The sequence below is a fragment of the Vanacampus margaritifer genome, chromosome 4 (assembly GCF_051991255.1).
Source record: "Vanacampus margaritifer isolate UIUO_Vmar chromosome 4, RoL_Vmar_1.0, whole genome shotgun sequence".
In the NCBI taxonomy this organism is placed as follows: domain Eukaryota; kingdom Metazoa; phylum Chordata; class Actinopteri; order Syngnathiformes; family Syngnathidae; genus Vanacampus; species Vanacampus margaritifer.
Window position 1 is genome coordinate 18,720,770 of NC_135435.1, and position 14,194 is coordinate 18,734,963.

The 14,194-nt window shown below is 37.7% G+C and overlaps 1 protein-coding gene across 1 annotated transcript in view; it reads right to left on the reverse strand.

Moving 5' to 3' along the window:
* Nucleotides 1-14,194, reverse strand: part of LOC144050301 (CUB and sushi domain-containing protein 1-like) — a 414,568-nt gene that overhangs the window by 101,069 nt on the left and 299,305 nt on the right. Inside the window, exons 26-30 of the mRNA XM_077563425.1 lie at nt 12,045-12,201; nt 10,323-10,514; nt 5,722-5,848; nt 5,231-5,442; nt 1,085-1,276 (exon numbers count right to left, since the gene is read on the reverse strand). Of these exons, the coding sequence (XP_077419551.1) occupies nt 1,085-1,276; nt 5,231-5,442; nt 5,722-5,848; nt 10,323-10,514; nt 12,045-12,201 (880 nt within the window). The remainder of the gene's footprint in view (nt 1-1,084; nt 1,277-5,230; nt 5,443-5,721; nt 5,849-10,322; nt 10,515-12,044; nt 12,202-14,194) is intronic.

Below are 14,194 nucleotides of genomic sequence, written 5' to 3' on the forward strand. Positions count from 1 at the left end.
GACTGTGAACACAAAATCCGGGTGTGTTTTTACATACTTGGCCATTCTGGTAAGAGGTTTTTTTTTTTTTTTGCTTTAAATGACTAATATTACAGTGGGTATCTTCTGGTTGTTTATATTTGAGTTAAGAGTTAAAAGTGTTATTTAAAATACTCGCCTTCCCTATGCTAAGTAAAAGTTTAGTGCTTTGACTACGAAATCACTCACCTAAACAGTTTTTTTCTTTATTATTATTATTATTATTATAGCTGATTAACGTCGACCTGCATCATGATATTGATAGACTTTGGATGTTCCGTTGTATAGTTATAGCATCATGTGCTGTTTTTTAAATTTTGCATTTTTGCTTTTAACATTTACATGCACAAGAACACACAACTCTCTATTTTTTTTTTAACTCAATACTGTATAATGCTTTAAATGGCGTGTTTATTTGCACATATTTTTTTTATATCTATTCTCAAGGGCTTGTTACATAACACAGTATAATTTGTATCATTATCAGCCCATTAGGATATAATTTAAGGCAATAATATGACACATTTAAGTGTAGCCTGTGATTTAGAAGACCATCTGGTGCAACAGCAAGAAGCTGATCACATAAACAGCAGACTGAAAGTTCCCCCCAAAAAAAAGCAACACAACATTTCCCTCCAAACTTTTCTCTTCAACTACATTTTTAGCTCATTTTGTGTGAGCAAATGATTGTGCATTACATTCTACATAGAGGAAATTAGATATATCTTAGGATTCTTGAATCAAGTAAAAACTCTTCTGAATGTTAATTTTTTACTTTTTTTAAACACTGGAGCTTAGAAAGAGGATAAAAGAAACAAATGGGTTGCTAATGAATAGTAGTAAAATGAATTGAAATTATTATACTGTCTGTTAAATGAATGAAAGGAATAGTGACAAACAACATGTATAACACATAGGCACAGGGATTGTAGATTTGCTCAACCTTTCTCTCTCTCTGGGCTTCAGAATCATCAACCAAACTTTCCATTTTGTCCCGGTTAAGCTGAAGAAGTTTTGCTGCCACACATTATTGTGCAGTGATTACACCAAAGTAATGTACACCTACCAATACATGTCGGAGGGTCAGGCTGCCAGTAGAATCTGTTATCCATGCGGACACATGTGATGGTATCAGAGCCTTGGATTTGATAGCCAGGGTCACACTGGAACGTCACACTGTCACCGGGCTCCTTGCTGTCCCCGTATCGAGAGCCATTTACTGGGATGCCAGGGTCATTACAGGTCGTCGCTGTTGTGGCTTGACGAAGTGAGACAAATCAAACACAACAATATTATGTCTGAAAACAAAGAACACAATTTAGAGACACACAATAGTCCATTATGTGGCGAGTCCAAAAAGGCCGAACTGTCAGCGTATTGAAAATACAGACAAAAATGCTGCATATTGTGTACGGACTATATCATCTGCCATGTCAGTGTTTTGTGTCAAGCCACAATATAACCCTGTTTAGAATGTGCAGTAAACGGCAAAGCAATTCCAAACTGTGACAAGCGATTATGCCAGTTTTTTTTCTTGTTTTTTTTGTCAGAATGTGTCATCTAAATTTCGACATAACAATCTAGCAGTGTTGTCAACAATCCAGAATGTTGGCACCCTGTATCACAGTGTCATCTTTTTTTTTTTGTGTGCTTTTTTCTTTCTTGACTTTTGATTGTTCTGCAGAACAAGCAATATTTTCTGCAGTCACCAGACATAGGTTAAATGAAGAGATCCATCAATATGGGGGAAAAAAATGGTTTCCAGCTGTGGGTTGGCTGTTGATAAGAGGCATTTGAGCTATTTCATTTCATCTTTATACAACACATTTACCTTTATGTTTAGCTGTATTTTTGTTTGATTGTATTTGTTGCGGGTGGAGCTGCTCTAGACCTGCCCAATATATGAAGTGAATTGAGATAACTAATATTCTTCTGCTAAGTTAATCATATAAATAAAATGACTTGTCTATAGGTATAATGCATTGTTTTCATCATATGGTTTGCTGAACTTAATATGTTGCTGATAATGCTGGTAGGTCATTTACAACTGTAGTGTTCCTCGATTTAAAATGAAGCCCATAAATTATGTCTGGAATTATAGTCTTTAAAAAAAAATGTGTACAATAAATTGACATAAGCAACACGATTGTTGTGGGATTTGTACGTTTTTTTTTTTTTAATGTTTAAATGAATACAAATTATTTATTATTATTTTAATAGTAATATCTAATTTTTAAAAGAATACTGCTTTGTAAGAGTTTTTAATATTTATTCACCAGTGGGTGAATTGGCAATAAAGCGACCAGGAAATGCATGGACTGGAATAGTTTGACTTGAACATGTGTTTGAAAATAATTGTGTGTTTTGTGGATAACACACAAGCTTATTTTATTGTTCATGGTAATAATCCCCATTACAAAATACAATGGGCCCACTTAAAATAAATAAAAAACAATATTTCCATAAAGATTCCACAACTGACAACAAAACAGAGACGATTTCATTATGCAAACCAGCATTATTCACTATGGTTTTAAATATCACCTCTACCTAACGGTAAATGAACATTGGGGAATAAAACAAATTAACATACTAATGGAACAAATAACCAGGCTTTGATTAGCATGTTCGAGTCAATATTTATATTGAAAATGAGGAGGATTTAAAAATCAAATGTGCCTGAGAGAAAGCTAGAGGCACACGGTGCCGCATATAAATATTAGTAATTAGAAATGACATAATGAATTAAAATGCATTTTAATGTACTGTTTTGTGTAAACATTGCTACTGCACTCTGGATCAGCCCTTATACACAAAAATAAAAGACATACAGTATATATATATATATATATATATATTTTATTTATTTATTTTTATTTATTTATTTATTTTTTTAATTTTTTGGTGTTGACCTCTGTGCAGAAGAGGAACAGGTCCACCTAATTGCTTTACTATACTTTACATCATTTCCAGACACTGCACTGCTGGGAGCACTGCAGCTTATTGACTGAGCCTTGCAGCAGCATCCTTCTCCAGCAGTGCCAAAGCAGCCATTTGCTTCTTCACATATCCAAGCTAGCCACAGGTCACTGCGATGGGACAGTTAAAAAATAAATAAATAAATAAATAAAAAATAAACAAAATAAACAAAATAAAAATAAAAAATAAACAAAATAAAAAAAATAAAATAAACAAAAAAATAAATAAAAATAAAAAAATAAACAAAATAAAAAATAAAAAATAAAAAATAAAAAATAAAAAATAAAAAATAAAATATAAAAAATAAAAAATAAAAAATAAAAAATAAAAAATAAAAAATAAAAAATTAATTGAGTCAGGCTACAGATGCCAGAAGAGACTGTGGACACTTTGACTGCCTGTCAGCATGGTGACCCCTGTGGATTGGCCTAGGCTAATGGCAGGGCGGACGATGTTGGTCGGTGACAATATGGATCCATCATCTATTAAAACCGTTTGCCACAGCTACTTCCTCACCCTTTTATTCATGCTCATATCAGTCTTAAGTGCACTATGTCTTTGGTTTGTCCTTCAGGAACAAAGAAAGCAGGCAGAAAATCCCTCAACCGCACGTAGAAATCCGGTTCTAACTAACTCCATTAGGTCTAGAGTTCACATGACGGTTTAAGGCTTAAATCTCACAGAAAAGAGGTATTACCTCGCATTGTCACTATTCTGCTGGGGTTGCGCACTGCACAAATCAGGTGGGCGCGCAGTGTGTCGCGTGTGAGGCCTTGAATGTTGAAGGACAGCATTTGATGTGTTTCTTCGCACGGATTAGCAAACGCCACGGGGGGAACAGTTGTGTCCTTCTCACCCTCACACGGGACTGACATAAGGGTTTATTAGGGTCTTGGCTCGACAAGAGGGTAACGAAACAAACACGTTGGGACTGGGAAGGATGAGACCAACTTTGAATATTTCATTTGAACACATAACCTTCACCGCAGTGTTCCACCCGAGTGTGTTGTCATTGATGTGAACACCGAGGTATTATGCTTAGTTTCCGGGAACGCAAAACAGCTTTGTGTGTTTGTGTGTGCATGCGTGTGTATGCGAGTCAAAGTAGAATGGTCTCGATGGCACATCTATTTTCTTATTCACTGTGCTTGTGATTGATTTTTGCCGCCACAGTGGATTTCAGAGACATGGGTGACGATTCTAAAAAGGACGGGGCAGAGATATTTTTGGGTTGAGTGGCTCATAACAGCAAAGGCCATCCCTGCACTGAAAGGGCAAGTTACTGCCTAGGTTCGACTTTTTCCAAGAAGACAAGGAATACATTGTCGTTGGTTTAAAAGAACATTGGCAGTGATATAATGCTTAAAAAAAGGTAAACATCGCTCATTGGAGCAACACAGTAAGTTGCCCATTTGCCGCTCTTTGTTGCATAAGATATCAAGTCAGGAATTGCAAATTGACTTTTACTCAAACTTTGGCCATGGCACAAATAATTTTGGGCTGTATATTTTAACTCTTATATGTACTTGTGTCAAATGGTGCTATTAAATATTCATTCATTCATTTCACTATGAAGCAATGTGTGTAATGATAACCATAGGTCTTGTTTATATAACTTAATTGCTAATTGAACAATTAACTTTTTGTCACTTTAACATATATTGTTTATTATTGAGCAGTTTTGTTAAGGATTACATTTGTCAATCATTGACATAGGTATTTAACATTAACCATGGAGAACCCAATAACCCTTTTCTTCTTTGGAAAATTATGAATTATACATTAAATGACTGCTATAAATTCACTGAACACCAAAATATATGTTTTTTCAATGTTTTTTTCAATTTATTCCCTAATTTAGGATTAGGGCGAAATTTGACCCTTTGGGATTTAGGGGTATCATTTCGAAAAATCAGATTAACAAAAACTGTCAGTAAACTATTTAGAATTTAAGAAAATAATCAATCAAATACACAGCTACATTGAACAATATAATTGTTTTGTTTTATTTGTTGCATTTTAGCCATCTTGTCACCACCACTCTGGCTCATGTAAGTGCAATATTCATCCACTAGATGGCCCCATGCAGGGGTCAGAAGTGGCACTCTGGACTTTTGAAGTTAAATTTGTAAAAAAAAAAAAGTCTTTGTTATTTGAGTAGCAGAATTTATAGGGGCCGAATTTGACCCCGTGGGTTCTCCAGGGTTAAAGAAAAGCAGATGAGCACACTTACTGGAAAACTGGATGGAAAATCCTTGCTTGCTGATAAAGTAGTCAGCATCAAACTGAAGCGTAAGTATGTTAAAAGTTGAATGGATATCCTCAGGTAAGGCCGGACCGGACCATTCTTTCAAAAGGATGCCTCCATCCGATGGCCCAGACGGCCCGTCCCAAACCCTCAGGATGTCATGGCCGATCTCAGTGTCAAAGACGATGAAGTGGAGACTGCGGAGGAAATAAATATCATCATCAAAAAAAAAAAAAATAATCAACGTTTTTTTTCATCTCTGGCTTTTTGTGTTGTTTTTATTCCAAAAGAAAGGACCAACTTAATTAAGCAATGTTAAGAGAAGAAGAATCCGAGTAGAAGAATATACACTGAAAGTTTTGTAATGCATTTAGTATTAACAGTGACTAATTTATTCTCAAATTTTGATGACTCCTTTTTTTTTGGGGGGGGGGGGGGGGGGGACTCTTAGGACGACCCAACTTCATGTTAGTTACCTGATAGTCTTGCCAGTATCTGCCTCGATAGCCCAGGTACAGTGGAGATTGTTGTCATACGGGGCAGGGTATCCCGGAGACAGAATTCGTCCAGACACCGCTCCAGTTATGTGACCTCCACACTCCGCTGCAAGGACACAACAAAGTGACACTGTCAAACACAGTTTTTACTACCTACTGTGTGATTTACTGATCATACGATCTTTTGCCTCCATTTGTTTTATAGAAGCAAATATTGCTTATAACCATCAGGAAAGGAATCGCAAACTGTTGTATTGGATTACTGAAAGCAAATTTAGCAGATGTTAGTTGCTGATTTACAACCTTCTTTGCATTAAATCTCATTCTAATCCATCAAGAAGATGTTTGAAATGTTGTGAAGAAACCTTACCTCTTATACGATTAACAAGTAATGACAATAAGCCTGTAAATCGTCAGACTTTTAACAGATTCTCATTATTGTTTCCACCCGATTACTAGTATCAATAAATGTAGTACTCGAGTCTTCTGTCTAAAGCCAAATTAAGCTGCTCAGCTCGATAAGAAGCTTCTTCTTTATTTGTCTGTAAATTACTAAGAGACATGAAGGTTGAAATAAATAAATAGTATGGGCAGGCTTGACTTGTAAAATCAACCTTCAATTGCCAAAGCTCCTGCTTTACACTTTCAAGGTTGGTGAATGACTCGCTGGAGTATGTGTTTTTCTTCTAAGGATCTCCCAAGAGTGCTAAGAGTCCAAGAATAAATTAACGCTCAATACAGGAGAGATAACAGGATTTTTTTCCCCCCATTTTACAAAGTTGTCCAAGGGAGTAGCAAGAAAAGTACAGAATGGAATGTTATTGTGATTTTTATTCTCCACATACTTTTTCTGATTTACAGCGTTCAAATATCAACTTGCTTAAAAAAAAAATCACGCCGCCCTGGGTATATATCATCTGATTCCACAATGCTTACAGCATTCACACAATTTAACGATAAATATTATACATTTTCAACGGGACTGACATTTAACTTTTTCTATGTACCACTTGCCACGCCCACTTCTATACATATAACTGATCATCATTACCAGCTCTCTGATACTGCTCACTGGCGCAGTTGGTAAAGTGCATTGTCCAGTAACCAGAAGACCTCGGGTTCAAATCCCACCTCCGACTGTACATTGCAAACATATCCATTGCCATTATGTTAAGTACGCTTTCAGCATTCCCACGCAATTTCTCCAGAAATTGCACTCACCGGTAGTCTAGTCAGAGGAGCCTTTGCAGCAGAACTCAGGTGATTAGAAAACAGCGGATTAGGGTTAGAACAAATCTAATGTGTCTGAGCTTTAAATCTGAGTCGTGTTTTTGTTTTGTTTTGTTTAGAGAAACCATTATGCTTTCAGTAAAGCAACCTATTGCTTCAGCATACATATCCAGTAGATGACAGTTTCCCAGAACGAGAACGGTGAAGACAACTCCTCTTTGACGCAATTTGGAAAAGATGCGTCTCAGCAAAAACCACCTGATCTACATGCTAGTAAAAGCAAACATTTTATTGAGCCAGACAGACAGCGAGTGAGACAACCGTAAAGGCAAAGTGATAAATGGCCCAAAAGAGCAACAAAGGAGGCAGATGCAAAGGTATTTAGCCCAGGGGCCTGCCAGCAAGTATTCTCCTGGCTGCTGGCTTACCTGAAATAAGACTGCAACAAAGCAGCTGCAAATTAATGCTGGGCTGTGAAGAAACACAGAGACAACTCGCACCGACACACACACACATGCATTTCACCCACAAGTGTATGCATACACATACATTCTTCTATTCTTTGCGGTTGCCATTAGCAACCAAATCAGGCCACGTCCTGCCTCTGAGAGCTCGAGTGTGGACGCTGGTTAGAGAGAGACAATGTTTGGTTCAACATTTGGGAATTCCAAATTAAAATGTTCCAGGAGCCCACACAGTTCCTACAATGTGGGAATGCTTGCAGGCTTTCGGTTTGTTGAATATGCAAAGCCACAAATACGAGTCAAGCGAAACGGAATATTTCACAAGCGAACTTTATGAATTTTGAGGGAATATTTATCGATGGCCTTCCAGATACCAACCAAATTATGTCGAACCTGGGGGAAGAAGTGACCTAATCGAAAATTAGGCTTCTTTTTATTTATTTATTATTATTATTATTTATTTTATTTTTTTCCCCTGGAGAGCTCAGTATTGTTCATTTGGTAATTTTACCGATTTGACATGTCATCATCATTGCTCTCTCTCTCTCTCTTTTTTTTTTTTTTTGTACGTGGGTGAGTATGTGTGTGTGCGGGCGTGCGTGCGAGTGTGTGTGTAAATTAGGCTTCTAGCAGACAACAAATGTTCCAGTTCATAGAATCTTTGGCTGTGAGTTCTTCTTGACAACAAATGACTACAAAGCAATACTGAAGATTTACATTTGTGCACCTTTTTAACGATATGAATAATCCCAGCATCAATGAGGTATCTCTGTAGTTGATGCACATCTTGTACAATTTCAGATCTGAATTCTAGGAGATCAATAAGTATCCATGCCAGCATTTTTGGGTCTCATGTTCAGGATTACCCGACTGGTAATGTGTTGACGGGTCCCTGGGTGCACGGTTCGCAGGGGTCATGTTGAACACAGAGATTTTTGCAGTGTCAAGGGATAAAGAAAAAAAATGTGTCTTGGCTTCGTCAAAGCTACGAGGCACACTGGTGTCCGACTCGGTTACTTCCGCGCCGCGTTCCAATGCTTGCTTCGCTTCAGGCCTAAACATCTGGCCAGAAATGATGGACAAAATGTGTGAAGTGTGTCCCTGTTTCCCTCCAACAACTGGGACTGAGCAAGCCAGGCTTGGTGAGGCGGAAGTTCCAAGCTTTTGAATGCCAAGCGTGAATGTAGTGTCTGAAAGCGAGGCATCACTCCAGCAGTCAGGGAGGTCCGTGTAAGAGCTTCAACATGTAGGAAGGTGTTGTATTGGATATACTGTAAGATCCAGAAAAAAAGAAAATGACAAAAAGGGCAGTCGTCCACACGGGCATGGAGAGTAAGCATGTGCGGGCAAAGGGCTTTATCAGGATAACAATATCAGATGAGAAAAAACGGGTCAGTGGTTGATATTTAGTCTTGGCCACACTGGGCAGCATTCCACATACAAGTACAGGCCCTAGCAGGACAAATGCAAATTCACAGTGACAGTCCTTGGATGCTTTAGTACCCTTTGGTCCCCAAGTCCCTTTTGGCTCATGGTTGCCTTGGGCATGAAACCTGCTGAAGGCTGGTACTTTGCTTTACAGGGGCAACACCACAGCTAATTCCAAACTCAAAACATGTCACTTTAACTTTTGAGTAGGACACTTTATTTGATGGTAGGGATATTGTGTGCTACTTGTTACTTGAGTTACTTGTACTTGCTGTTGTTTTGAGTTAATCAATGACTTAAAAGGGGAAATTAAAGGTTAACAATTCAAAATGTTTTACTGATAAGCAAAAATTTCACTTATTTAAATAGATTTTTAGTAAAAGGTGAGGATTGTTCTCAGAGCTGGACATTTTGTCAGTACTGACAGACTGTATGTCAATCAGTCGCTGATGGACGCCCGTTTTGCTGATGAATTAAAAAAAACGGACGAAGCACTGACAGAAGTGTTTTTTTTTCATCCGTAAGTGTAATCATCACTAACACAGGTCAAGCATCGACGGACCTCTCAGTCTGTCACTAGTCAGGTTTCCATCCAATTGTTTAAATTTTTTTGGGACAAATTTACTGAAAATGCGCAAAATGGACATGTGACTTATGCCCGTTTCCATCTGTTCTTCTTTTGTAAAATATTGAGAGGGGACTCCGCTGCTGTAGGTGGCGGTATACACCATAGACATGTGATCCCCACCAATAATTTAAAAGAAGAAGAACAGGAAGCAAGTGCGTCGTGCGATGACGTCGTCTGAGTTGGTTTTGTAATTCTTGATCAACTGTTAAGTTTCTTTGTTGTTTTCCCATCTAAAATTGCATTAATATTCACTTCTTTAAGTAATTCCAAAAAGATTTCTTACTTTATCGTCCGCCATTGCTTTGTGACTAGAAACGTTCGTGTGACGTAATATCCTAATATCAAAACGTGCAACGTGTATCCGGTCTTGTCGGTGTTTATTCGCAAAACCCGTTTCCCATAGCCAACATTTGCATTTTTGTTTTTTCAATACGTTCCAAAATCCACCTCCTCCAAGCGTAAATTTTTTTGGGGCGAATTTTGGGCCCTTTTTCAAATTTCGAGTGTTTCCATTCAGTTTTATTTTTGCATTTTTTGAAAATTCAAATAAAAATGGGTGGATGGAAACCTGACTACTGACGGATGCCCGTTTTATTGACGATTAACAAATCGATTAACGCATCTCTGTCCATTGGTCGTAAATTAGTGGTGATAAAGTGATGACGGAAGAGTGGTTAAAGTAAAATGACAGGTCGACAGACTGACGATTACAGTTTGGTTCGGCTTGAAAAAATGACGGCCTGACGATGACAGACCAGCAAAAAGTTGTACATTTCCCACCTGTGGTTGCGCTAATCTAGGCTATTGATATTCTTTAATGACATACGAACCAATACAGGATGGAAGTGGTTTGTCCCAGACACGTCTGTCCCCACTCATACACGTCAGTGTACTACTTCCATGGAGACTGTAGCCAGGGTTGCAGGAGTAAAGGACAAATGTGCTGGCAAAATGTCCATCGTCCTGAACCTTGTAGCCATAGCTGGGGACACCAGGTTCTTCACATCGTACCAGGTCAAAACCTAGAAGTGAGAGAAATTGAAAATTTTAGGTCTCATTTACTAAAGTTACTATACACATTCATGTGTCTTTTTGAGATCATGACTGCAAGAACTCTATGGTAACAGGTAGTGGTGCAACAGATCATCATTGATCCACGGTCGGTTTGGATCCACGGTTCGGATTGTCCACGATCCGCGGATTGGTTGGTGGCGGTGGGGGTTTGGAAGACAACGGTGCGCATTCACAGTGGACACCATTCAGACATGTCAAGAAAGCTGCAACATACTCAAAGTAACACGCCGCCCGAGGCTAACTTCAAAATAAACTTTATTTACCAAATAATACATTGACGGCAATGCAAATAGTCTTAGTAGACTTTTACTTTGAAGTTGGCCCACATCGTAGCGGGATGGCTACCTTGACTTTATCATAGTTTTGATCGACATTGTAGTTGTGACCAACATCATCACAACGCTATCCCGAGCTCATATTCATTCGCTAATTTAGGACACTAAGAAACCGCTAATTAATTACGTGTCATTGTATGATACGACAGAAGTCTCTGACATAAGTTGCTAGCAGCTAGCTGTTAGCATTACCTATGAGTGCCTGGCTTGTACTGTAGCTTTAAATGAGTTTGACAGCTGGTACTTGGCTTGAATTCTTTTTGAATATTCTGGACCAAGGCTACTTTGTAGTTCACTCTCCATGTTTAAAGGCTTTGAGGTCTTTTCATTATTATATAAAAAAAAAAAGATAAATAGAACTTCATTTATTTTATAAAACACTTTTGCCCCCCCCTTTCCAAACATTCAACTCAACATGTCAAACATAGCCGTTTAGATTTTAGGAACACAACTTTAAGCCATTAAAACTTTGTTGTTTTACACATAAAATAAGAGTTTTTCTGCCTCATATTGCACTTAAAGTTGCGTTCCTTATTCATAAAGGGTTATATTAGACATTTTGATTTTATTTATTTATTATTTAATGAGGAAAATGCATTAAAAAAAAATTAAAATAAAGCATGATCTATCTTTTTTTTTTTTCTTGCTGATCTGAAAACCGATCCCATCCATGACTCAAATTCGTGATCCGATTTGAACTGTGACTTTTGTGATCCGTTGCACCACTAGTAACACACAATACTTTTTCCAGTGCCAGGTTATAGTAGTGAAGCAATAGAAATCGAGTCCTAATGATAAACTATTTTTCAAAATGTTCTTTATCGTTAGTATCATGACGTTTTTGCTATACATTGTGGGGCCCATACATGCATGTTTTTCAAGGTTTAACTACCATTGTGGGGACATACATTTTGAGGGTCAAGACTTGGTTTTAGAGTTTAGGTTTGAATTGGGTTATGGTTGAGGTTAGGGTAAGGAATAGGGGTAGGCAATCATTTTTGACGGTTGGGGTTAGGATTAGGGGCTAGGAAATGCATCATGTCAATGAGATGTCCCCACGATGATACAAAGACAAGTGTGTGTGTGTGTGTGTGTGTATGCACAGTACATACAGAACATACAGTACAAAGTGGCTTAACTCACTTGTGTATGTGAGGTGAAAGCCCTGAGTTGTTCCAGAGGCGTTACTGTTGAACTCCAGCCACAGGTGATTGGAAGTACTATTGATAATATGGCCCATCATAACCTCCCGGGTGAAGTTCCCAAGGAGACGAGATGAACTGTTCTCACCATCATACACCTGTCAATCATAACATATAATAGTTAGAGGGATACAATGGATAACTTTAACTTAAAATATCAACATACAGTATTTTAAACACTGGTAAATTCAACGAGAGAGATTCAAACTGTTTCAGAGTTTTAAATGAATCCAACTGTAATTAAGTTAACATATGTAACCAGCAACAAGAACACTATATTGCCCTCAAATGATCACGGATGGTACTGTTTAATCACCTATATGTATTTTTTTTTTAATCAAAGAAGTACACAGTAAAAACAAGAAGCAAAACATAAATATAATAGCATTCCTACTGAACACTTGGTCAGTGCTTCACTTGGTTAAATTGAACCCTCTAAATTGCCTTGAGGTGTGGAAATGAAAGCGAATGATTGTTTGTCAAAACATGTTGCACGATTGCCGACCAGTGTGGTTGTTCCCAAGGGATAAGCTTCTGCTCACCAGTGACACTAATTAAGAATTGATGTTGTACATATTTTTGTCAACAATGTTAACCAGTCACTTTTTTTAATATACCTGCAGCAGTTTTGTTATCCACAAGTAAGGCATGTGTGACAACAACTCATCTGACCTTTTACTGATTTACACTAAACTGCCAAAATCCAAATATAACCTGCTTTGGCGTAAGGCATTTTTGTTTATTGTTATGACAAAAGGTGAACGACCATTTTACAATGTGTGTGGAAACAAAGATATTTCACACACTGGATGGAAAATAATCAATCTAGAAAAACATGCTCAAACTGTTTTTCCTTGTTCCTCACTTGCAATACCATCCCATTTCCTGTCACTAGCTCCTAATTTTCCTTCTCTCTCTCATGCTCTGCGCTTGTGTAAAACTCGCTGTGGTTAATGAAAAGCCCCGCAGCTCATAAATCATCATGTCACCATCTGCCACCCTGGTCCCTCTGTCTGATGGACCCTTTTCCCATACACAAATTCCTGCACTTGCTTTCTGTCTTAATCTTCCTTTTTGACCTCAGGATGGGATGGTTGGGGTATTGGAGCACATTTCGTCAAACACTTTATTATATCTTGGGCAAAAAGTTAGTGTGCTATTCTATAACCACTTTTTTTTTTTTTAGTCATTGTCCAAAGCTCATGGCTACAGTTGAGTTAATTGGAATCGTATATCGAGAGCTTTGCTCTGGACACTCCTAAAATCCACCATCTATATTGCGTATTATCGTTTATTATATTGAAATTTCATTTGAGTTCAAGGGCTGAAGCAGTTATCTCACCTAAAACCTGAGTGTTGCATGATGGATTATCATCAATACTTATTTTAAATGAACATACATAACATCAATATTGGCCTGAGGTATCTACATTGCAAGTTGGCTTCATCTTTAGTAGATAAATAGAATAATTGATTAGTTAGTGACAGTACGAGATGAAACATATTAAATTGATGCTATATTAGATTGTTGGTCATTGACTGCAAATACGATTTGTCAATGTGTACAGAAAATAAGTTCTATCACCTCTGGGCATTCTCTTTATTCAGTTATGCTTTTTATTTTGACACGGGAGTGATTGATTTAATTAAGTCGAATCATATTACTACTCAGACCTCATTTAGGCACACGGCAGCTCAAATAGCTGCCTTCAAAAGAATGCTATTATTTTCTGTACATTTTTGAAGCAGTATCGAAAATAATAATGCCATCTGAGGCTTTTTGGCATTCATCAGCGCTACTTAAATCATGTTTATGACTGTTTGCCATCCTGGTGTCACGTCCCCATAACAAGATTTCTTCTTTTGTCGTGCTTATCCCACCGGGAACGTTTCCATTTTATTTCACAGTCACGATAAGCCTCTTTAAAAGTCAGCCAGAACCCTGCTAATACAATCTAACCACAGACGGGCTCAGTCGATGCTTGAGGCCTAATAGTGACGATACGCTCGAACCACATACTGGCTTAACCACAGCCTCAGGCCTAATACTGCTAAGAGAAGTTATGAATGTTAGTTAGAAAGTGCCATGGA